This window comes from Heptranchias perlo, chromosome 4 (assembly GCF_035084215.1).
Source record: "Heptranchias perlo isolate sHepPer1 chromosome 4, sHepPer1.hap1, whole genome shotgun sequence".
Taxonomy (NCBI): domain Eukaryota; kingdom Metazoa; phylum Chordata; class Chondrichthyes; order Hexanchiformes; family Hexanchidae; genus Heptranchias; species Heptranchias perlo.
In genome coordinates, this window is record NC_090328.1 from 35,049,996 (window position 1) to 35,076,414 (window position 26,419).

General features: G+C 44.4%; 1 protein-coding gene across 2 annotated transcripts in view; it reads right to left on the reverse strand.

Moving 5' to 3' along the window:
* Positions 1-243: 243 nt before the first annotated feature.
* Positions 244-26,419, reverse strand: part of dhfr (dihydrofolate reductase) — a 40,363-nt gene continuing 14,187 nt past the window's right edge. For both annotated transcript variants that reach the window (XM_067982167.1, XM_067982168.1), the window contains exons 4-6: positions 21,197-21,323; positions 5,467-5,582; positions 244-1,700 (exon numbers count right to left, since the gene is read on the reverse strand). In XM_067982167.1, the coding sequence (XP_067838268.1) occupies positions 1,583-1,700; positions 5,467-5,582; positions 21,197-21,323 (361 nt within the window). In that variant the 3' untranslated portion in view covers positions 244-1,582. The remainder of the gene's footprint in view (positions 1,701-5,466; positions 5,583-21,196; positions 21,324-26,419) is intronic.

Here is a 26,419-nt window from a genome sequence, read left to right on the forward strand (position 1 = left end):
AATGGAATCTATAAGATCACCTTGTGATGGCTGTTCGGGTCAATCTATTTTTACTATATTGCTTCTTTATTTGAATACATAAAACAAAAAACTGGAGACAAAACTATGCTTGCATCTGAAGCAATAACATTTTGCGGCTGCCAGTAATCAGTGTGTCCCTCTTACATCCCTCACACGGCTAAATGAAAATTAATGTTCAAATAATAAAATGTTAAAAAATACACCAGACACTGCTGCTGCCTCAACTGCTGAATATTTAATTCTCTCAACAGGGGAGAAAGCAGGAACATTTTAATTTTTAATTTTGGCATTTCAAATAAGAACATGTAACACCCAGCTGTAAATGTCATCTGTTTCACAAGTGCCCGTGGTTAAACAGAATTATACTTTGACAGTTTCCCACATTTCACGCTTATGCAAGTCTTATCATCTCGAGCCATTATTTGAAATGAAACACCAAAAAGTACTAATAAAAGGAATACTTTACAAAATGCAGAGTTTAAAGTAACAAAGACATCTTCATATCCAATTGCTCTTAAAGTACCTTAAGGGTCAAATGATTTAAGTTTTCTTTGAGCCTTTTCATCTAGTGTAATTACATTATAGGGTAACTTCACCGATCCTGCACTGCTTTCTGCGAGAAGCCGTGCTCAAAGGGAGCTCAGGTCAGAATATCAGCATTGGAGTCTTATCCCCAACCACCCGCAGTTCCCAGCTGGAAGGGAAAGATCAATGAATTTACCTTTATATTTTTTTAATGAGTCTCTACCACAGATTAGCAGGTAAATGTTATACATCTGCTTTTGCTGGTATAAAGGGATTAAAAATATTCCCATTGCAAGGCACAATTTTTTGATGTTCATTCTCTGGATGTGGGTGTCGCTGACAAGGTTGGCCTTTATTGTCCAACCCCATTTTCCCTTAAGAAGGTGGTGGTGGGCCTTCTTCTTGAACCCCTGCACTTTGTGTGGTGAAGGTACTATCACAATGCTGTTAGGTAGGGAGTTCCAGGATTTTGACTCAGCGACGATGAAGGAATGGCGATATACGTCCAAGTCAAGTGGTGTGTGACCTGGAGGTGATGGTGTTCCCATGCAGCTACTGGCCTTGTATTTCTAGGTTGTAGAGGTCGTGGGTTTGGTGGATGGGGTGCTGATCAAGTGCTGTCCTGGATGGTGTCGAGATTCTTGAGTGTTGTTGGAGCTGCACCCATCCAAACACGTGGACAGTATTCCATCACATTCCTGACTTGTACCTTGTAGATGGTGGAGAGGCTTTGGGGAGTCAGGAGGTGAGTCACTCGCTGCAGAATATCCAGACCCTGACCCTCCGACCTGCTCTAGTAGCCACAGAATTTATGTGGCTGGTCCAGCTGAATTTCTGGTCAATGGTGACCCCTCCCAGGATGTTGATGGTGGGGCCTCGACGATGGTTATCACAGCCAATGTCCTTTGGTCTTCAAAGTAATGCCCTTATTCTTTAAGATTCTTACAGTAGTTTTATTTATTTTTAAACACATTATATTTGTAAAGGGCAATCATGTGTAATTAGAGCTCTTGACATTTCAGAAACACTATCGAAATCAACTAGTGTGTCTATGTGGAATTTCCTTCAGTTCTGCATGGGTGATCCTTTCATACACCTCAAACTTATACTGGATCCCATTCTCTTCCTGAACGTCAGTAGGAACATCAGGGAACCTGTGTAAAAGCACAAGACAACTCAGGCTGATTCATAAGAGTTATTAGAACTTTACAAAAAACTGCAGAGTTAAAACAGTGATACTGACTGTCCGTAAACGGTGATACTGACTGCCCGTAAACGGTGATACTGACTGTCCGTAAACGGTGATACTGACTGCCCGTAAACGGTGATACTGACTGCCCGTAAACGGTGATACTGACTGTCCATAAACGGTGATACTGACTGCCCGTAAACGGTGATACTGACTGCCCGTAAACGGTGATACTGACTGTCCGTAAACGGTGATACTGACTGTCCGTAAACGGTGATACTGACTGCCCGTAAACGGTGATACTGACTGCCCGTAAACGGTGATACTGACTGCCCGTAAACGGTGATACTGACTGTCCGTAAACGGTGATACTGACTGCCCGTAAACGGTGATACTGACTGCCCGTAAACGGTGATACTGACTGCCCGTAAACGGTGATACTGACTGCCCATAAACGGTGATACTGACTGCCCGTAAACGGTGATACTGACTGCCCGTAAACGGTGATACTGACTGCCCGTAAACGGTGATACTGACTGCCCGTAAACGGTGATACTGACTGTCCGTAAACGGTGATACTGACTGCCCATAAACAGTGATACTGACTGTCCATAAACGGTGATACTGACTGCCCATAAACGGTGATACTGACTGTCCATAAACGGTGATAGTGACTGCCCGTAAACGGTGATACTGACTGTCCGTAAACGGTGATACTGACTGTCCGTAAACGGTGATACTGACTGTCCGTAAACGGTGATACTGACTGCCCGTAAACGGTGATACTGACTGTCCATAAACGGTGATACTGACTGCCCGTAAACAGTGATACTGACTGTCCATAAATGGTGATACTGACTGCCCATAAACGGTGATACTGACTGTCCATAAACGGTGATAGTGACTGCCCATAAACGGTGATAATGACTGCCCATAAACGGTGATACTGACTGTCCATAAACGGTGATACTGACTGTCCATAAACGGTGATACTGACTGTCCATAAACGGTGATACTGACTGCCCATAAACAGTGATAGTGACTGCCCATAAACGGTGATACTGACTGCCCATAAACAGTGATAGTGACTGCCCATAAACGGTGATACTGACTGCCCATAAACGGTGATACTGACTGCCCATAAACGGTGATACTGACTGTCCATAAACGGTGATACTGACTGCCCATAAACGGTGATACTGACTGTCCGTAAACGGTGATAGTGACTGCCCGTAAACGGTGATACTGACTGTCCATAAACGGTGATACTGACTGTCCATAAACGGTGATACTGACTGCCCATAAACGGTGATACTGACTGTCCATAAACGGTAATACTGACTGTCCATAAACAGTGATAGTGACTGTCCATAAACGGTGATACTGACTGTCCATAAACGGTGATACTGACTGTCCATAAACGGTGATACTGACTGTCCATAAACGGTAATACTGACTGTCCATAAACAGTGATAGTGACTGTCCATAAACGGTGATACTGACTGTCCATAAACAGTGATACTGACTGTCCATAAACGGTGATACTGACTGTCCATAAACGGTGATACTGACTGTCCATAAACGGTGATACTGACTGTCCATAAACGGTGATACTGACTGTCCATAAACGGTGATACTGACTGTCCATAAACGGTGATACTGACTGTCCATAAACAGTGATACTGACTGTCCATAAACGGTGATACTGACTGTCCATAAACAGTGATACTGACTGTCCATTCACCACTGGCCTACAACCTTCATTCATGCAACAAGGCAGTGCGCCCATACTCTTCATGTCCCAGGTGGAGCTAACTTTCACCTGGCCAAATTCAATTTCAGAAGGAAAGAAGCTTATCCTCTTGGGTCCTTCCTTTTAATTTAGTGAACCTGTTTTTTTTTTAATATAGTGGCTGCTTTTTTGTGCTCATCAAGGTGTGGGATGTTAGCACAGGGTGATGGGAACATTTCTGTTTCAGGAACCCAGTATCCGCATCAAACACTCCCAGGTCAGGTATAACACAGTTAACTGTAAAGCTCTCTCTCTACTGCATAGTTCAGACATTTTTCCATTTGCCACCAATAACCATCCTGTAGGCTTTCTGAGTGTGACTGCCAATTCAGTGGGAATTAGCCAGTCTATTTGTGCTGTGGTCCCATATCCACTCAGAACTGCACTGAGACCACACAAACCTATTTCATGTTGGGATCTTACAGCCAGGAGGTAGAGGGGAGTTCCTCCTATCAATCTGGATGGATTCAAACCCAGGGTCCCAGGGAAGGAATACCAATCTGTCCATAAACCAATTATTAAATAAAGAATGTAATCCTGGGAATTCTTACTACTCTGGGCTGGTCCTTTTTTTTGGTGAAATTTTCAGCTCTTGCACCGTCACATAAAAATAAATTCTAAGATTACAGTAATAAAGTTGTTTAGACATCAGTACCTTTACTACCGTGCTATTAATCCTAAAATAAACCCAACTGCAATCATACCACTCTACCACACAGCAGTGGCACACTATGCTTGTTGCTAAAGCCACAGGCCCTGAAGTTTCTGTGGCTGGAGATATAAGCAGCAGTTACGCCACGGCGCAGGAGCGGAAAATGAGCCGGATCCCGGCTCTAGGATTCTACCACATTTTGATCAGACCGTGTCATTCCGAACGGGGGTACCATGGGTGGATTTTCCGCCTGCCCCCCACTCCACCAGTGGAGACCTGGCATAGGTCCCTTTGAGGCCTTCTAAAGATCGTGGAAGAGATCAACTACCTTCTCTTATCAGAGCGGCTCCAGTGGAAGCCAAAGAATTAGAATTTGCTTTTTCTTCCAGCCCTTTTGGGTCTCCGGAGGGCTCTGCTCTACCTTGGAAGGAGAGATTGGCTCGGCTCGGAGCAGCCTGCTCCGGCTATGCAAATAACCCGCATTTATGCTGGTGGAGCAGGATCCTGGAAATTTTCCATCCAGTCTCTACACCTTTGCCATAAGTGAACAGATAATCCATTCCTCACTGTCAAATTTGGATAAATGTCAGAGTAGTGCTTTTGAAGTAAAGGATCTTTGTATTACCGTTAAAACCATTTAATCTTCAAAAAGCAAAGACAACACCAGCTGTTTACTGAATGCATCAACATGGAAATAGATGCAGAAATTGTTCTGTACGTCAGGGTTTTGTGACCCTAGGGACTTCTCATTATATGTTATTCCTCCCAGTGACTCTGCCTCTGTCACATCCGGCACACCTCACCATATATCAGCACTGTCTCATCTTGTTTCCCCCCCACTACCACCCTGCCCTGGAAATGAGTGAATTGCTGAAGGGGGCTGACAATAAACTGAGGGTGGTTATGTATGCACACGATAGAGAACAGTGCTGTCGCATTTCCCCAGGTACTGAACTCTCAAATATGCAAATATCACACTTGTTAGCAAGCACAAAATTCTACAGATTGTAAGCCACAAATTCCAGAAAGGCTTGCTCACCCCCATTGTGATTTCTGCAACTACTTTAAATTGAACTTCAAACTGTTCATTGTACAATTATAGCTGTAATCAGGAATTTGTCAGGTTGAATCTAGAATTGGTCATTGTGTGCCAGGAGACAATACACATTCTCTGCAGGTAGACAGCAGCACTAAGAGCAAGTCCTTAATCGAATCTTTTCACCAGTTCAGAAAGAGGACTCTGTTATAAGCTTTTCAGTACCAGAGCTTTGCAACAGAATGACTTACTTAGGAAGGAGCCTGAATTTATTTAAATTAATCTCCGGTAGGAAGGTATCACTTGCGAAGTCCTTAAGAATACGAGTCACAAAGATGCGATGTGAAGTTGGACTTTCCATGGCCTCCTAGGAGAGTAAATTTTAAAAAATGAACGTAGGTAGACCATCATGCCTTATTTGTTCATGGCTCCAAACATTCCACTATTAGTACAGCTGCGATTCTGCTGACAAATCTAGAATAAAATAATATTGACTCAGTAAATGGTGATATGAATTCATCAGTTTCTCTATCTTAACACCAAAATAGCAGCTGCAAAGCCAATTCAACAGGTTATGGGATGTTTCAGAGTAACTGACAAAAACAATCCAATAGGTCAACCTTCAATTTCAGTCAAGAAGCAAATCTACTGGACTCCTCCATAAACGAGGAAGACTGGAGTGTGGAGAGTGCAGTCAATTTTCTTTCATGGGTTTCAGGTTAAAACAGTGCCTAGGGCTCCTCTGATAGCTCAGCTGACAAAATGTAATGTAGGCCAGAATATCCCAGGCTCGGGTCTTAGCCTGTAATGAGTTAGCTGAGGCATGATTTTTACCTGGAGCTGGGGGGGGGGGGGGGTGGGGAGGTAGATTGTCACGTGGGAATCCCAGAAGTGAAGTGAGTGCATTGGAATCTGTGATCGTAACTTAACTGAAGCCAATTATTTTTGCTTTTGGGTTTTGTGTCTCCAAGCTGCGCAGCAGGCGTACTGCCCACCTGCATTATGCGATCTGAAGTCCACTATTTAAAGGGCCAATGCAAAAATGGACTTTGGAGCAGAAAGAAGGAAATTAAGCTATGGATATCAAGAGAGCAAGGGCAGCACCCAGGTTCACAGATGGTGCACTTGAAGTACCGCTGAGTGCAGTGAGGACCAAGAGGGAAACAATTTACCCCAGCGATGGGAGGAAAGAAACCTCATCTTGCCACCAAGAAGGCGTGGCTGGCACATCATGGCTGGAGGTGGCAGAGGAGGTGAGCAGCAGGACTGCATTGCAAGAAACAATTTAATGACCTAACCAGGTCAGGAAAACTGAGTACAGTTGCTGATTCACCCACATCTTGTGGTGTACAACACCCCCCTCTCACTCTGTCTTGCCAAGCTGAGCATCACATCACTCCTCACACCCACTTAGGTTTCAGCAGCACCCATCCTTCACTTCTATGCAGTTCCTCACCTCCCCATTTATCCATCCTTTCCAAACTCTGCTCAGCTGCCACTCACCCCAATCCTTACGCAATGTGATCCATCTGTCCCATAGTCACCCTCACCCAATGCACTGCATCCATTGAGTGAATAAGTCACCTTCAGTCACTCACAGGTCTGTTCTTTCGCCCCTTGTAGAAGAGAGCGCAAAACCCAAGGGAGAGGACTGGAGGTGGCCCTCCACAAATAGTCTAGCTGACACATGCTGAGGAAGAGGCCATGGAAATAAGTGGCACATCTGCATCCCTCTCCATCAGAGATGGAGAGACTGGAAATCAGCAGATGCTTGGTGACAGAATTTAAAGGTCTTTCATACACAGGATGACATGATGACTTTATTTCATCAACGATTGAACTATGAGAAACCCGAGTATGGTGACTGCCAAGATTGTTACTTTGCAATGACTAATTCATATCACTTTCTTTAGTCTTCCAGGGCCTTCACACGTACATTAGAATGTATGGACATGCATGACATTGATTCCTCAGAGGTCCTCATTCCTTCTGAGGGTGCACCATTACAGGACATACAGCTATGCATCAGCGCAGATACTCGCACCTCGGTGGGTCCCGTTAGCCAGATGGATGGGTTGTCACCTGGTGATTCACAACTCACAAGACAGCACGAGCAGACACTGGTGGCGGGGGCAGCTGTGGAGAGTCCACATCGGAGGGTTCAATCCTCTCCAGGCTCTGCTCAGCTGGATGCAGATGCTGAACCCCAGGAGCCAAAATTGAGAATAAGAATGATTGAGGTACAGCTGCAACGTTGAGGTACTGGAAAATGCTCCAGGCGAACGTTCTCCACAATAGCAGAGAGGATGGAGGAGTCCAACTCCAACATGAGTGGACTGATGTTGCAGGTAATTGCAAGAATGTCGGCCTTGGAGAGAGTGGCCACCTCCATGGAGCTTCAAGCATGCTTCTCAAATGAGTCTATGCAGGCCATGACCACAGCCATGCAGACTTTGGAAGCCAGTATGTCTGCCACCTTAAGCAGGATGACAGCTACCTTATCTCTTATCAGTGGCCTTACAACACGTCACTGATCTGCATCAAGATGCACTCCAGCAGAGTGGTGGGAGTAATGTGGCGCTGGCCCAGAAGAGGGATGATGGCAAAAGGGGACATGGAAGTGGGGACTCCAATAAAAGCGCTCCTGCATTCCCACTCCTGAATCTGCTGGAAACTGCACATGTAGATGCTGGGCGAGGAGAGAATGAGTTAGGCTGTAAGGTGCAAATATAAAAACACTTGGATGCCATGGAACTATAATCCACTGGAGACATTGCTTTCAGGGGAGAAAACTGGCAACAAAAAAAGCTGATGATTATAAAGTTATCTCCCTGATGCATATCAAAAGTTTTATGTGTAGAGGTTTGAAATGATCCATGTCCCTAGTGGGACTTCTTAGTGCCAATTTTCTTAATTGAAAATTGCATTGCCTACTGTGCCACTGACTTTTTCAGATCAAAAAGATCAAATGCTTGTTCCCAGGTCAGCACGGTTAGCGTTTCTCAGCCAAGGCAGTGGTCTCAGCATCTTGAGGTTAAAAAGGAGCGGCAAGTTTACAATCTCATTACACAATGCAAAAAGAAAGGAGGAAATCTTCCCCCGCAAATGATCAAAGTTTTAGCATCATCCACCAACTCCTTCAACCTCTTGGTTCAGTCAACTAGCTTTAAAAGAAAATGCATTAACCAGAGATACATTTCAGCAATATTATGCTAAATTGGACAGTGGTGCAGCTAACAATAACAGATGAAGTTTTGCAACCTTCAAAGGATGCTGCTTCTTCTTTTTCTCTCAACCCCAAGTGTCTTTGAAATGGCACAGAAAGAGATGAAGTGTTTAATATTTACACACATTGTCACTGCTACTTTCTGACTCACACTTCAGTTTTATCTGCTGCTTTTAATTCTCGGATAATGTCAAATCAATAGAGCTCTCTCAGGCACCTGAACTTTTCTGTGGCCTTGTTCTTTCTTTTTTTCTATTCTGAAAGAGATAACAGCTAATGGGTTTAAATTCACACAGCTTTCAAACAAACTAGAACCAATTCCCAGATTCTCTTGGGTTTTCAAATCAATTTATTTATGAAGATAAAAAAAATCCTAGTTGAAAGAAAATTGTTACCTTACATCCCCAACTGGAATATTTTTTTAACTTGAGGATTTATTTTTTTTTCCAAGTCTTCTTGTGTCGCACACTATATTTGGTTGAAAGGTCTGATACGCACCCTATATCACTTAGCGCCTCTACATGACTGAGAGACTGAGGCCTTGCTGTATAGGGAAACTGCTAGCACAATCCCGACTGCTGGCACAAATCCATCCTACTACTCCGTGGCCTGGCATACTGAAATTCCGACATTTAAATAGAGAAATCTAGTCTAAGGACCAAGGTCTAAAAGAACAAGATAAGGTAAATCAAAAAAATATTGATTAGGTAAAAGAAAGAAAGACTTGCATTTATAGAGCACCTTTCATGACCTCAGGATGTCCCAAAGCGCTTTACAGCCAATAATGCACTTTTAAAGTGTAGTCACATGGCAGGAAACATGGCAGCCAATTTGCGCACAGCAAGGTCCAACAAACAGCAATGTGATAATGACCATTAGCGATATTGGTTAAGGAATAAATATTAGTCAGGACACCGGGGAGAACATCCCTGCTCTTCTTCAATATAGTGCCATTGGATCTTTCACGTCAAGCTGAAAGGGCAGATGTTTAACGTCTCATCTGAAAGACAGCATCTCCGACAGTGCCGCACTGCCTCAGTACTGCTCTGAAGTGTCAGCCTAGATTTTGTACTCAAGTCTCTGGAGTGGGGCTTGAACCCGTAACTTTCTGACTCAGAGGCGAGAGTGCTAGCACTGAGCCAAGGTAACATCAAACTTAACGTGTCATGCTTTTCACAATTAAGCTTTTGTTCAGACCTCAGACCAGTGCAGTACAGCACATATTATCCACCAATTTTTGTCTCAGCATACTCTCTGCATGACTTCCATTTCCCATACAGTCCTCAAGCTAGTTTCTTACTAAAAATGTCCTGAATGACAAATAAAAATCAAAAATTATATTATGGTTGTCTCCCAGCTCTATAGGAGACTATTTTACATTTCTTCCTTCAACCCAAGATTAAAATCAAACATTGTGATATGTTAAACACAAGATTTAAAGCAATTGGAATGTGGGAGCAATGGTGGGCTGTATATAATAGGAACTGCAGACGTTCTCTGAATTGCAAACTCGATTCTTTTAAATTTGTGTCCTTGGGGTGGAGCTTCATCCACTGGGAGTGGATACCAGAAATTCGGGCACAGGGGTAAGCAGACCCCATAGGAGTTTCTCTCTATCAACCTACAAAGCCCATTGACTTCCACACCTGAATTCCTGACATGTGCTCCTGATGGGTAGAGCTCCATGGTGGGAGCGTTAATTTGTAAAATCTACTCTTTAATGTTCACAAAACATTAGTCTACATTCAAAAGCTGCATTTACTTTGTTCAGTACACCTCACCAGAATAAGAGGCTCCACTATCTGTACTTTATTATTTTTTTTATTATTCGTTCGTGGGATGTGGGCGTCGCTGGCAAGGCCAGAATTTATAGCCCATCTCTAATTGCCCTTGAGAAGGTGGTGGTGAGCCGCCTTCTTCAACCACTGCAGTCCGTTTGGCAAAGGTTCTCCCACAGTGCTGTTAGGAAGGGAGTTCCAGGATTTTGACCCAGCGACGATGAAGAAATGGCGATATATTTCCAAGTCGGGATGGTGTGTGACTTGGAGGGGAACGTGCAGGTGGTGTTGTTCCAATGTGCCTGCTACCCTTGTCCTTCTAGGTGGTAGAGGTCGCGGGTTTGGGAGTTGCTGCAGTGCATCCTGTGGATGGTACACACTGCAGCCACGGTGCGCCGGTGGTGAAGGGAGTGAATGTTTAGGGTGGTGGATGGGGTGCCAATCAAGCGGGCTGCTTTGTCCTGGATGGTGTTGAGCTTCTTGAGTGTTGTTGGAGCTGCACTTATCCAGGCAAGTGGAGAGTATTCCATTACACTCCTGACTTGTGCCTTGTAGATGGTGGAAAGGCTTTGGGGAGTCAGGGGGTGAGTCACTCGCTGCAGAATACCCAGCCTCTGACCTGCTTTTGTCGCCACAGTATTTATATGGCTGGTCCAGTTAAGTTTCTGGTCAATGGTGACCCTCAGGATGTTGATGGTGGGGGATTCGGCGATGGTAATACCATTGAATGTCAAGGGGAGGTGGTTAGACTCTCTCTTGTTGGAGATGGTCATTGCCTGGCACTTGTCTGGCGCGAATGTTACTTGCCACTTATCAGCCCAATCCTGGATGTTGTCCAGGTCTTGCTTAAAATGGAAACTTTGTGGGACTTAATTTAAAAGGTGACCACTCTCCAACCAGTCAGGCATTATTAGACTGCAGGTCTGGGAGGAGCAACCATTAACCAGCTTAAAACATACATACTTACATATACACAGACACAGAGACACACACTCAAGGTTTCCTCTGTCAAATCTGTAGGTGGGACTAACTGCAGCATGAAATCCAAAGAGATTCTAAAAATAATTTATGGACACTTTGGAACATTTCAGTGGTAATTTCAGTTAATAACACCTTTCTTTTGATGTTTAATAAGTTTAGAATAAAACCAAAATGTGCGAGGACAAGCAGCTTCAAACAAAACAAGCCACAAATAAAAGTAACAGCTAGATTTTCTATTATTTCCCTTAAGCTCCTTTTTGAAAAGGAAAAACAAGCAGCAGTTAGCCGAAAAATGTTCCCATTTATTTCCCATACCTCTTAATTTTAAATGTACGTAGGACTTTCAAAGTGAATCAATAAGTGTGAGTAGTGAAGTCAGGTGAAATTTCTACTGGGTATAAGCGCTGCTACTTAGGTTCACAAATTACACTTGTATTTTTTTTAATGTAAATGTATTGTCCAAAATACAAAATATCAGTTTGCTGTTCAAGAAGCTAAATTTTTACACCACAGGATGTAGAATCTGAGCCTGTTTAAGATGTATGCAGTACATATTGAAACTAATGTACAATTCAGGAGGGGATTTTTAGCTCTGAAACTTTAGCGTGTCTCAAGTTGGGATCAAGACAGTAGATCCTCTTAGTGTCCTACTTCAAGTTGTGAATGATCAGCTCGGAGGTATCATTGTGTTTAATACACGAGAGGTACAGATTGTCAACAACCTCACACACAGAACGGGAATATTCTGCTGCAATGTTCCCATTCGCAGCGTATATCTGTGTGGTTAACTTCACTATAATGCACACACATTAAAAAGGCTGTGTGATACATGCATTTCCCTATAGTGTGCAGCAGGTCTTTCAAGCTGTGATACATGAGCCCCGATTTTGCAAGGGCAGCAAAACTGGGGCTGCGCCTGCCCATGGTTCGGGCACGCCTGTGACGGTAGCGGGGAGGGCTTGCCTTGCCAAACTTCGAAAGGCTAGCCCCGCCTCCTCATTTTAATAGGCTCCATGCACAGGAGAAATGAGCGCAGGGAGCCTGGGCATCAGCATGATTAGCTGGGGTGTGGGAAATCCAGCCTGGTAGCAGTTTTCAACAGTTACAGCTAGCCATTAAATGCAAGTGTTTTTCTTGTTTTAAAAAAAGTCACTTGAATAGGAAGTACAATGGAGGTAAAATTCTGCTATTTATCGACGATGCCTTGCAGGCCCTTGCTGCAGAAAGTGCAGCAAAAGAAGGTGGCCCTCGTCAGAGCTGAAGAGCACCTTCCTGGGTCAGGAGAGGTCCAGGCTGTCTGGATGCAGGTAGCAACCAGACTTAGTATAGTCACAGACCTGGTTACAAATGAGGAAGAAGTTTTCTGGTGACGGAAGGAGTGCCAAGGTAAGTGAACCCATCTTTAATCATGTTACCACTCTTGGGGTTAGTGTACTGTGGTTGCATAATGCATTAACAGGATGACTGCAGCAACTTGCCATGCTCACTTCAACAGCACTCAGCCCCACGACCTCTACCTCTAAGGTCAAGAGCAGCAAGACCACTAAAATACCACTGCCTCCAGGTCACAAATTATCCTGACTCGGACATATATTGCTGTTCCTTCATCGTCGCTGGGTCAAAATCCTGGAATTGCTCACCCAACACCATTGTGGCAGCACCATCGGAAGGACTGCAGCAGTTCAAAAAGGCCCACCACCACCTTCTCAAGACAATTAGGCAATGATAATAAATCCAGCCTGGCCAGTGTTTCCCAATTCTCAGGTCAAAGAGGAGGTGTGATGGTAATAGCAGAAGCACTTTGCAATGTAAGTGATTGCCTAATACATTTTGAACACTTTGGTCCTCCTAAGCACTGGCAGCTTTTTCTGGAAAGAGCTATATTGAAGTAACAACTGTTGATAGGATGCTGAGAGATGGTAGTTTAGTACGTAAATGGAAATGTATGGCATGTTGATTCTATGGGATACTGTGTGGCATTTAATTCATCTGCAGTTCTTGTGAAGGGGTCAGATGTGGCATGTTCCGGGAAGCATGAGTGCTGGACCAATTATCCTAGTTGTGCATCAGCTTCCTCCATTTCTAGATCCTAGGCCTCCTCCTATTGTAAACTTATACTACATACAACAGACTATAATTAATTTTGGGCTCTTATGTTATAAGAGAACAATCGCATCTCAATGGTGCAAACAGCGGAATCTAGGAACAGGAGTAGGTCATTCAGCCCCTCGAGCCTGTTCTGCCATTCAATTAGATCATGGCTGATCTGTTCCCCAACTCTATTTACCTGCCGTTGATCCACATCCCTTGATACCCTTACCTAACAAAAATCTATCAGCACCCACAGACTTATAGGAGAGTGTTCCATATTTCCATTACCCTTTGTGTGAAAAAGTACTTCCTGATTTCACTCCTGAAAGGCCTAGGTCTAATTTTAAGATTGTGAATCTATGCTTCAGCATCCTAAATGTGTGCTCCACTGCAACACTGGCTGTGGCATATGCACCGTATCCACATTTTGTTGCAGTTTGGGGTTTGGCAGTGGGTTCAGTAGCCATAGCTACTGAAGATAGTCCCTGACCCCCTGCAGCCATCCTGCCTGTATATGTGAGATTTCAAATAGTGTGGACAATCACATAATAAAGACTTCATGGGTGCTTCCAGGATTATGGACATTCAACAACAGCACCTTGAATTTAGTGCCTTGGAAAATGTCCTGAAAACAGATAAAATGGATGCAGAACCATACATGGTGAAATTAAACAAAGGGGAAAAGTCCAGGTGATAGGAAAGGAGAAAGGGAGCTAGCGAGAGAGAGGGGAAAGAGTGTGCAAGAGGGAGGGAGACTGAAAGACAAAAAAAAGAGCACAAGAGGGAGGGATAAGACAAATAGAGAGAGAAAGAAAAAAGGAAAAGACACTCATGCAAGCTGTGATACAGTATCATCATACATGTATATGTGTGAAACAAAAGAGACACAAAGTATTGTCGAGATCATGAGATGACATGAGATGAGATAGAAACTGCCTCAATGGTAGCACTCTCGCTACTGAGTCAGAAGTTTCCAGAGGCTTGAGCACATAATCTAGGTTGACACTACAGTACAGTACTGAGGGAACGCTGCACTGTCTTTCAGATGAGACGTTAAACAGAGATCCCATTTGCCCTCTCAGGTGGATGTAAAAGGTCCCATGGTACCATTTGAAGAAAAGCAGGGGACTTCTCCTGGAGTACTGGCCAATATTTATTCCTTAACCAACACCACTAAAACATTATTTGGACATTTATCTTATTTGTGGGATCTTGCTGTGTTCAAATTGGCTGCTGCATTTCCTACATCGACTACAAATTTTTAAAAGTACTTCATTGGACTCCACACATCCCGAAGTCTTGAAATGCAAATTGTTTCTTTCTTTATAACAATTTGTATCATTAATACTGCTGGCGTATTAACTTAGCTGATGGAAATTTAATTTAGGCTGTGTGCAGCAATCAAAGCAGGACCTGACTTCATCTTTTCTCAAGGGTCCCTTTCAATCTCTGTTGTGCCAAGGAGATTGAAAGGAGAGTAACTACAGAGATGTCGCAAGATGTCACACAAATACGAGATAAAAGCAAACCACAAGGATAATCCTTGAGGTGGCTCAACCGTAGCTTACAAAAGAAATTAGGGATAGTATTAGATCCAAAGAGGAGACATATAAAATTGCCAGAAAAAGCAGCAAGCCTGAGGATTGGGAGCAGTTCAGAATTCAGCAAAGGAGAACAAAGAGATTGATTAAGAGGGGAAAAATAGAGTATGAGAGTAAACTAGCAGGGAACATAAAAACTGACTGTAAAAGCTTCTATAAATATGTCAAGAGAAAAAGATTAGTGAAGACAAATGTAGGTCCCTTACAGTCAGAAATGGGGGAAATTATAATGGGGAACAAAGAAATGGCAGAACAATTAAACACATACTTTGGTTCTGTCTTCATAAAGGAGGACACAAATAACCTGCCAGAAATGTTAGGGAACCAAAGGTCCAGTGAGAGGGAGGAACTGAAGGAAACCAGTATTAGTAAAAAAAATAGTGCTAGGGAAATTAATGGGACTAAAGGCTGACAAATCCCCAGGGCCTGATAATCTACATTGCAGAGTACTAAAGGAAATGGCCCTGGAAATAGTGGATGCATTGGTGATCATCTTCCAAAATTCTATAGATTCTGGAACAGTTCCTACAGATTGGAGGGTGGCAAATGTAACCCCACTATTTAAAAAAGGAGGGAAAGAAAAAACAGGGAATTACAGACCAGTTAACCTAACATCAGTAGTGAGGAAAATGCTAGAGTCTATTATAAAGGATGCGATAACAGAACACTTGGAAGGCATTAATGGGATTGGACAAAGTCAGCACGGGTTTATGAAAGGCAAATCATGCTTAACAAATCTACTGGAGTTTTTTGAGGAGGTAACTAGTAGAATAGATAGGGGAGAACCAGTGGATGTGGTGTACTTGGATTTTCAGAAGGCTTTTAGTAAGGTCCCACACAAGAGGTTAGTGTGCAAAATTAAAGCACATGGGATTGGGGGGAATATACTGGCATGGATTGAGAATTGGTTGACAGACAGGAAACAGAGAGTAGGAATAAACGGGTCTTTTTCCGGTGGCAGGCAGTGACTAGTGGGGTACCACAGGGATCAGTGCTTGGACCCCAGCTATTCACAAAATATATCAATGATTTGGATGAGGAACTAAATGTAACATTTCCAAGTTTGCAGATGACACAAAGCTGGGGTGGAATGTGAGCTGTGAGGAGGATGCAAAGAGGCTCCAATGTGATTTAGACAAGTTGGGTGAGTGGGCAAGAACATGGCAGATGCATTATAATGTGGATAAATGTGAGGTTGTAAAAACAGAAAGGCAGATTATTATCTGAATGGTGATAGATTGGGAAAAGGGAGGTGCAACGAGACCTGGGTGTCCTTGTACACCAGTTGCTGAAAGCGAGCATTCAGGTGCAACAAGCAGTTAGGAAGGCGAATGGTATGATGACCTTCATTGCAAGAGGATTTGAGTACAGGAGCAGGGATGTCTTACTGCAGTTATACAGGGCCTTGGTGAGACCACATCTGGAGTATTGTGTGCAGTTTTGGTCTCCTTATCTGAGGAAGGATGTCCTTGCCATGGAGGGAGTGCAACGAAGGTTTACCAGACTGATTCCTGGGATGGCAGGACTGACGTATGAGGAGAGATTGGGTGGACTAGGCCTGTATTCACTCGAGTTTAGAAGAATGAGAGGTGATCTCATCAAAACATATAAAATTCTAACAGGACTAGACAGACTAGATGCAGGGAAGATGTTCCCGATGGCTGGGGAGTCCAGAACCAGGGGTCACAGTCTCAGGATACGGGGTATGCCATTTAGAACCGAGATGAGGAGAAATTTCTTCACTCAGAGGGTGGTGAACCTGTGGAATTCTCTACCACAGAAGGCAGTGGAGGCCAAGTCATTAGATGTATTCAAGAAGGAGATAGATATATTTGTTAATGCTAAACGGATCAAGGGATATGGGGAAAAAGCGGGAACAGGGTACTGAGTTAGATGATCAGCCATGATCATTTTGAATGGCGGAGCAGGCCCGAAGGGCCGAATGGCCTACTGTTGCTCCTATTTTCTATGTTTCTATCATGTTTATTCCACAACCTTTTTGTAAGTCTAATTTAAATAAAAATGATTTGTTGGTGCAGCATAGAATTTTACAGGCATTTTTATTAACTGAATGAAAAATATTTATGTCAAACGTTGTACACAGATTCCACACACTACTTGCAGTTAGTGTTGAATTAAATCTGTGCTTATACCACTTAAAGGGGCATTAACAAAAAAAGTTTTTGGTAAACCGCTTTTTTAAACTCAAAGGCAGAGAAGAAGCAGATAACCTGTGCCTCATTTTCACTGGGACACTGGCAGAACCTATGATGCATTTTGGCTATTTTTGTTGCTCAATTGTAATCCAAATGATTTTGACAAAATTGCACAATTATTTTGAAAGTATCAATTTTAACCTCATCAAGGTAACACTTTAGACCAGGGTTTAAATGATCAGAAGGATCTTGAAGCTGTTATAAATCAGATGTAATAGACTACATAATATACAGCAAATTAAACAGCTGATGGACTGACTGCACAATAGAGGACATCAAAGTGACTTGCCACAGCTGATGGAAAGAGATCACAGACAGTGAGCAAATTGCAAAACATTAAAAGCTTTTATCTTTTAAAAACACTATTGCCCTATACAGAAATCATTGATGGTTTTCTATAGAAGCCTGGGATTTTTAAATTGCTGATTATATCCAGGTTTGAAAAAACAAAACATTTTGAAGACTCAATTCTAAAGCAGCACCTTTTGTCTTATGCAAATGGCTTTTAAAAACAGCACATTAGACCAGTACTTGTTACATAAAGCACAACAACATCAACTTACATTTATTAGCGCCTTCAAAGTAGTAAAACGTCCCAAGGCACTTGATAGGAGTGTTATCATACAAAATTTGACACTGAGCCACATAAGGAGATATTAGGACAGGTGACCAAAAGCTTGGTCAAAGAGGTAGGTTTTAAGGAGCATCTTAAAGGAGGAGAGAGAGCCGGAGAGGTTCAGGGAGGGAATTCCAAAGCTTAGGGCCTAGGCAGCTGAAGGCACGGCCTCCAACGGTGGAGTGATTAAAATCGGGGGTGCGCAAGAGGCAATAATTGGAGGAGCGCAAAGATCTCGAAGGGAGGTTACAGAGATAGCGAAGGGTGAGGCCATGGAGGGATTGGAACACAAGGATGAGAATTTTAAATTCAATGCTTTCCTGGACCGAGAACCAATGTAGGTCAGCAAGCTCAGGGGTGGATGGGTGAACGGTGGTGAGGTAGAGCTGGGTCTCGTCAGCGTACATGTGGAATCTGATGTGTTTTCGGACGATGTCGCTGAGGGGCAGCATGGAGATGAGAAATAGGAGGAGGCCAAGGATAGATCCTTGGGGGACTCCAAAGGTAACGATGTGAGAGCACGAAGAGAAGCCATTGCAGGTAATTCTCTGGCTACGACTGGATAGATAAGAATGGAACCAAGCGAGCGCAGTCCCACCCAGCTGGACGATGGAGGAGAGGCGTTGGAGGAGGATGGTGTGGTCAACTGCGTCAAAAGCTGCAGACAGGTCGAGAAGGATGAGGAGGGATAGTTTACCATCGTCACAGTCACACATGTGACTTTGATAAGGGCCGTTTCAGTACTGTGGCAGGGCGGAAGCCTCATTAGAGGGATTCAAACATGGAGTTGCGGGAAAGATAGGCATGGATTTGGGAGGCAATAACTCGTTCAAGGACTTTGGAGAGGAAAAGGAGGATGGAGATGGGGCAGTAGTTTGCAAGGACAGAAGGGTCAAGGGTGGGTTTTTTGAGGCGTGTGATGACGGCAGATTTGAAGGGGAGGGGGACAGTACCTGAGGAGAGGGAACTATTAGCATTATCAGCTAACATCGGGGCCAGGAAGGGAAGTTGGGTGGTCAGCAGTTTGGTGGGAATAGGGTCGAGGGAGCAGGAGGTGGGTCTCATGGTTGAGATGAGCTCGGAGAGGGCATGAGGGGAGATTGGAGAGAAACTAGAGAAAGGTACATACATTGTTTATACACCCTGGCTGATTAGCATTCAAAAAAGAATGGAATGAGAGAAGACCATTAGGCTCACCATGCACAAACCATTTATCTACTCTATTATGGATTCTCCCCAACCCCATATTAGCTCCTGGAGAAGTTTCTGCGTTTTTCCCCCGCCCTCTAAAGCTCCATAAAACATTCATTCCATACATCATTCATGATTCATCCTAAACCTGTTGCCTTCTTGGCATGGTATTTTCATGGTCACTTCAGTTCGGGTACCTTTACGATGCTCCGTAAAACATTTGATGATCTCCCACTGTACTTATCCTCGTTATCTGCTCTTAATCAGATATTTATCCAGCTCTCTCTTTTTGAAAGAAGTGTTTAATTTACTGCATGTTTGGGGGGGGGGGTGGGGGGGTGGTGAGACATGTGTTCCTGAATGCCATTCAGCGTCCTAGCTGGAAGTTAATCTATGTAGATATCAGGTGAGGACAGAATCAGGCTTGGGTGAATAGCTTGCAACATTTACTATCAAGGCTCTGAAATGAAATAAGCCTTTTTAGATAAGGTTAACAGACAGCACACACCACTGCTTAGACCAAGGAATTAACACTTTGAGGGAAGAAGGGAAATGGCAGAAGAAAAAAGACCCCTGTATCATATCCCCCTTTTCAATCTTATGTTTCTCTTTCCCCTTCCAATGAAAACAAATTCAGTTCTGAGAGTCTCTTTTCATGACCTATAGCCTTAAGCCCGAGGGTCATCCGCATCTCTCTTTTTATTATTTGTTCTCAGGAAGTTGACGATACTGGCAAAGCTGCACTTTATTGCTCATCGCTATTTATTCGAGAAGGTGGTGATAGGCCTTCTTGAACTGCTGCAGCTCTTGTGGTGATGGTGCTAGGTATGGAATTCTATGTTTTTGACAATAAAATAATAGCAGCATATGTCCAAGTCAGAATGGTGTATGACTTGGAGGGGTTTGTGTTCCAAGACATTGCTGCTTTTCTCTTTCTCATTGGTACAGCTCTTGGGGCTAGAAGATGCTCTTGCACTAAACTTGCCAAGCTGCTTCAGTGCTTCCTGTACATACTACAACCAGTGTGTCAGTGATGGAGGGGATGGTACTGACATCGATTAAATGAACTGATTTGTCCTGAATGGTGTTGAGCTTCTTGAGTGTTGTTGCAGCTGCACCCATTCAGGGTGAGTGGTGAGTATTCCATCACACTCCTGATTGGAGCCTTGCAGATGGTGGAGACGCTTTGAGGGGTCAGGAGGTGAACAACTCTTTGCAGAGTACCCAGCCTTGTAGCCATGGTGTTGATATGGCTGATCCAGTTAAACTTCTGTTCAACGGTGACCCCGAGGATGTTGATGGTGGAGGACTTAGTAATGTTGGTGCCATTTTTTGAATCCTCTATAATGTACCAATGTCATATTGAAAACAAAGTGACCAAGTTTGCACACAATAGTCTAGGTTTCTCTGTAGCCAGGATTGCCAGCATTAGTTCAGCGGAGCGGGAGGTGTGTCCATCGCCTGTTACGCTGCTAACCTCAGTGGATTTCTCAGGATCAGCCTAATCAACATTGTTTTGATGATTTCCCAGTGGGGTTGCTGCCTGCACTGGAGAGTCCACCATGGGAGATACGGGAAATTACTACCCCAGGACTGTGCACCTACAGTAGCTGCCACACGGGCAGAAGAGTGTGCGCCCTCTAGGCGATGCCAGTGAGAGATTTAAAAATTTTATTAAACGGCCTCCGTTGGCCCTAGCAACGCTGGACGCCTGTTGTAAACAGGCATTGTCAGTGTCCAACGTTGCTAGGACTATAATAATGGAAATGTGATCTACAATGTTGCCTGGTCATTTACCTCTTAACTTGAATATGCTCAGTCATATTTGGCGGGCGCTTTCAGGGGTTACCGATACTTCTGGCAAAAAATTCTTCTGGCTTTAAAATGGGCAAGGACCCGGAGGTACAAGTCCCCGTCCAATTTCCTGCCCCCAATGGAAAACAAGAGGAAGATCCAGGCTAATATTTCAAATGTGGTCCCATCAATGATCTGAACTCAACAAAATCATAGAATGATATAGCACAGGAGGCCATTCATCCCATTGTGTCTGTGCCGATTCTTTGAAAGAGCTATCCAATTAAACCCACTCTCCTCCAATAGCCCTGCAAACCTTTCCTTTTCCAGTATATATGCAGTTTCTGATAATAATCTGCAACAAGTTATAAATTTAAACACACATATCCATCCAGGTTGTTAAGATTTTAAAATGCTCACTAAAATTCCTGGAACATTTACTAATTACCTTCCAAATCGCAAAGGGCGAATACATTTTCCACTGTACCTTGTATAGGGTGCTGCCACCGATTATCCACACAAGATCCACTTTGTCCTGCAGTTCTGATGAATCCAGATGAGCCAGTGCTGAGTCCAGGTCATGAGCCAGGTAGTTTGCTCCTTGAGGCAGTTCCCTGAGAAACAAAACAAACTAATGCTTCACCTTATTTCACTTGGGGATGGAGGAGTGACGGGGGTGGGGGAGGGGGAGGTTGACTTTACTACAATGGTAACTAAACATGTCACAAATTTGAGTTTAAACAGGACAGATTTGTTCCTCCTTTCTCAGTTTAGTAAACATAAAATCACTGAGGGGCAGTGCGTTAAGAATCATGTTATCAGCGGTGCATCCAACATGGGTTCAATATTAGAGAGAGGGAGCTATGAGCAATGTATGCTCTTCATAATAAGTTGGGATAAATCATAGGCAGGTCATAGGCTATTGAACTCTGTCCAAACCAAGTATGGACAGAGTCCCATTTCCACCTGAGTAAACTTGCAAGCACTCGATAACGTCTAACATAACAGGCTGTTGAGTACCATAATTGGGAGCTGGATGTGAGCTTTTCAAATGCTAGAGAAATCCAGTACTGTACCACAATAATTTTCTAACATTCCACCAGATCCGCCCACTCGTTTTGTTGCGTGGAGTGGGGGAAAAAAAACAGAAGAAATAGTGGCTTGTGTTTTCTTTTAGTTAGGGCATACTGAGAGGATAGCATCTGGGTTTACAGGCCACCTGATAAACTAGGAGGTTCATACCTCTTGCTTCACTGTGGAAATAACGTTTAAGTTCTGCTGCTCTGCAGCAGCTTCACACCAAATTATTTCGAAAAAGTTATCAGAAAGGGGATGAGAATGGGGGTGGGAGGGGAGAGGGGCAAGGGGAATGTTCAAAGCTCAATGGTGTACTGAGCCATAGAGACCAGAATGTTTGCAGGCTTGGTTCAAAGTTTGTGCAAAATTAGTCAATCACAGTTGCAACAGCTCTAGGGGTATTAAATTGGCCTCAGTGTCACTGGGAAGGAAAAAAAATCAGCTGGAAAGTATGTCAGGTGAGACCAGGACACTTGCTGGTGATGCTCCATGCAGTCAAATAGCATGCAAACAATCAATGTCTAGGCTCATAAATAAAGAATGGCCACTTGGGTGTACTGTAGTTCAAATTGTTATCTGAATATTTCTGGATGAATACAAGGGAAAATTGTGATATTTATTTTAGATGCTACCATCTCATTCTGAATTTTTTCACTTCCAATTTTCTGGAAATACACATAGAGGAAAAAAAAATTAATGCAGGAGAAAGCTGCAAAACCATCTTCACCTAAGCTTTGTTATGACACAAAGTCGACATGGAATTACTGGAGTTCAAAACTGCAGTCTGGTACTTGTCTCACCGCACCTCTGAGACATCAAGGGTTGGAATCGCTTTTAGTTCCAACTGATGCTCTACTTAGAGAAATTTCTCCCACGCCTCACTGCAGGATGCTGTGCCACTGCAGACATACTCATTACTTCAAATGTGGCTCCCTACTGTCACATAGGAAACTTAAAATACATGACATTTAAAGAGCATTTGCAGAACTAAAGCAACTCTCTCCTATTGGTTGAAATACAAAATTTCTACTTTAATTCCAATTATAGAGTTTTGTATCTAGTTTTAAAATCCCCCTCAATTAGCACAAAGGGCATCGAGCTGCTGTTATTTCAAACTCAGTGTACAGTTCTGGTCACCCCATTATAGAAAGGATATTATTAAACTAGAAAGAGTGCAGAAAAGATTTACTAGGATGCTACTGGGACTTGATGGTTTGACTTATAGGGAGAGGTTGGATAGAGTGAGACTTTTTTCCCTGGAGAGTAGGAGGTTTAGGGGTGATCTTATAGAAGTCTATAAAATAATGAGGGGCATAGATAAGGGAGATAGTCAAAATCTTTTCCCAAAGGTAGGGGAGTCTATAACGAGGGGGCATAGATTTAAGGTGAGAGGGGAGAGATACAAAAGGGTCCAGAGGGGCAATTTTTTCACTCAAAGGGTGGTGAGTGTCTGGAACGAGCTGCCAGAGGCAGTAGTAGAGGCGGGTACAATTTTGTCTTTTAAAAAGCATTTGGACAGTTACATGGGTAAGATGGGTATAGAGGGATATGGGCCAAGTGCAGGCAATTGGGACTAGCTTAGTGGTATAAACTGGGCGACATGGACATGTTGGGCCGAAGGGCCTGTTTCCATGTTGTAAACTTCTATGATTCTATATACCTCTAGTAGTTCTAGTAGGGTTCATGATAGACATGAATTGTAACAGAAAACATAGCAAGGGTTCAGTCCTTTTTAAAAATTCGTTCATGGGATGTGGGCGTCGCTGGCGAGGCCGGCATTTATTGCCCATCCCTAATTGCCCTCGAGAAGGTGGTGGTGAGCCGCCTTCTTGAACCGCTGCAGTCCATGTGGTGAAGGTTCTCCCACAGTGCTGTTAGGAAGGGAGTTCCAGGATTTTGACCCAGCGACGATGAAGGAACGGTGATATATTTCCAAGTCGGGATGGTGTGTGACTTGGAGGGGAACGTGCAGGTGGTGTTGTTCCCATGTGCCTGCAGCTCTTGTCCTTCTAGGTGGTAAAGGTCGCGGGTTTGGGAGGTGCTGTCGAAGAAGCCTTGGCGAGTTGCTGCAGTGCATCCTGTGGATGGTACACACTGCAGCCACTGTGTGGTGGTGGTGAAGGGAGTGAATATTTAGGGTGGTGGATGGGGTGCCAATCAAGTGGGCTGCTTTGTCCTGGATGGTGTCGAGCTTCTTGAGTGTTGTTGGAGCTGCACTCATCCAGGCAAGCGGAGAGTATTCCATCACACTCCTGACTTGTGCCTTGTAGATGGTGGAAAGGCTTTGGGGAGTCAGGAGGTGAGTCACTCGCCACACAATACCCAGCCTCTGACCTGCTCTTGTAGCCACAGTATTTATGTGGCTGGTCCAGTTAAGTTTCTAGTCAATGGTGACCCCCAGGATGTTGATGGTGGGGGATTCGGCGATGGTAATGCCGTTGAACGTCAAGGGGAAGTGGTTAGACTCTCTCTTGTTGGAGATGGTCATTGCCTGGCACGAATGTTACTTGCCACTTATGAGCCCAAGCCTGGATGTTGTCCAGGTCTTGTTGCATGCGGGCTCGGACTGCATCATTATTTGAGGGGTTGCGAATGGAACTGAACACTGTGCAATCATCAGCGAACATCCCCATTTCTGACCTTATGATGGAGGGAAGGTCATTGATGAAGCGGCTGAAGATGGTTGGGCCTAGGGCACTGCCCTGAGGAACTCCTGCAGCAATGCCCTGGGGCTGAGATGATTGGCCTCCAACAACCACTACCATCTTCCTTTGTGCTAGGTATGACTCCAGCTACTGGAGGGTTTTCCCCCTGATTCCCATTGACTTCAATTTTACTAGGGCTCCTTCGTGCCACACTCGGTCAAATGTTGCCTTGATGTCAAGGGCAGTCACTCTCACCTGACCTCTGGAATTCAGCACTTTTGTCCATGTTTGGACCAAGGCTGTAATGAGGTCTGGAGCCGAGTGGTCCTGGCGGAACCCAAACTGAGCATTGGTGAGCAGGTTATTGGTGAGTAAGTGCCGCTTGATAGCACTGTCGACGACACCTTCCATCACTTTGATGATGATTGAGAGTAGACTGATAGGGCGGTAATTGGCCGGGTTGGATTTGTCCTGCTTTTTGTGGACAGGACATACCTGGGCAATTTTCCACATTGTCGGGTGGATGCCAGTGTTGTAGCTGTACTGGAACAGCTTGGCTAGAGGCGCAGCTAGTTCTGGAGCACAAGACTTCAGCACTACAGCCGGGATGTTGTCAGGGCCCATAGCCTTTGCTGTATCCAGTGCACTCAGCCGTTTCTTGGTATCACGTGGAGTGAATCGAATTGGCTGAAGACTGGCTTCTATGATGGTGGGGATATCGGGAGGAGGCCGAGATGGATCATCCAATCGGCAGTTCTGGCTGAAGATGGTTGCAAATGCTTCAGCCTTGTCTTTTGCACTAACGTGCTGGACTCCGCCATCATTGAGGATGGGGATGTTTGCAGAGCCTCCTCCTCCCGTTAGTTGTTTAATTGTCCACCACCATTCACGACTGGATGTGGCAGGACTGCAGAGCTTTGATCTGATCCGTTGGTTGTGGAATAGCTTAGCTCTGTCTATAGCATGTTGCTTCCACTGTTTAGCATGCATGTAGTCCTGAGTTGTAGCTTCACCAGGTTGGCACCTCATTTTTAGGTACGCCTGGTGCTGCTGCTGGTTTGCTCTTCTACACTCCTCACTGAACCAGGGTTGATCCCTTGGCTTGTTGGTAATGGTAGAGTGAGGAATATGCCGGGCCATGAGGTTACAGATTGTGCTGGAATACAATTCTGCTGCTGCTGATGGCCCACAGCGCCTCATGGATGCCCAGTTTTGAGCTGCTAGATCTGTTCTGAATCTATCCCATTTAGCACGGTGGTAGTGCCACACAACACATTGGATGGTGTCCTCAGTGCGAAGACAGGACTTTGTCTCCATGATGACTGTGCGGTGGTCCCTCCTACCAATACTGTCATGGACAGATGCATTTGCGACAGGTAGATTGGTGAGGACGAGGTCAAGTCAGTTTTTCCCTCGTGTTGGTTTGCTCACCACCTGCCACAGGCCCAGTCTGGCAGCTATGTCCTTCAGGACTCGGCCAGTAGTGGTGCTACCGAGCCACTCTTGGTGATGGACATTGACGTTCCTCACCCAGAGTACATTTTGTGCCCTTGCTATCCTCAGTGCTTCCTCCAACTAGTGTTCAACATGGAGGAGGACTGATTCATCAGCTGAGGGAGGACGGTAGGTGGTAATCAGCAGGAGGTTTCCTTGCCCATGTTTGACCTGATGCCATGAGATTTCATGGGGTCCAGAGTCAATGTTGAGGACTCCCGGGGCCACTCCCTGCTGTCTGTATATCACTGTACCGCCACCTCTGGTCGATCTGTCCTGCCGGTGGGACAGGACATACCCAGGGATGGCGATGGAAGAGTCAGGGAAGTTGGCTGAAAGGATTCTGTGAGTATGGCTGTTGCTTGACTAGTCTGTGGGACAGCTCTCCCAATTTTGGCACAAGTCCCCAGATGTTAGTGAGGAGGATTTTGCAGGGTCGACTGGGCTTTGTTTATCTACTCCGGAAGATGCTGCCAATCAGGCTTATTTGGTGC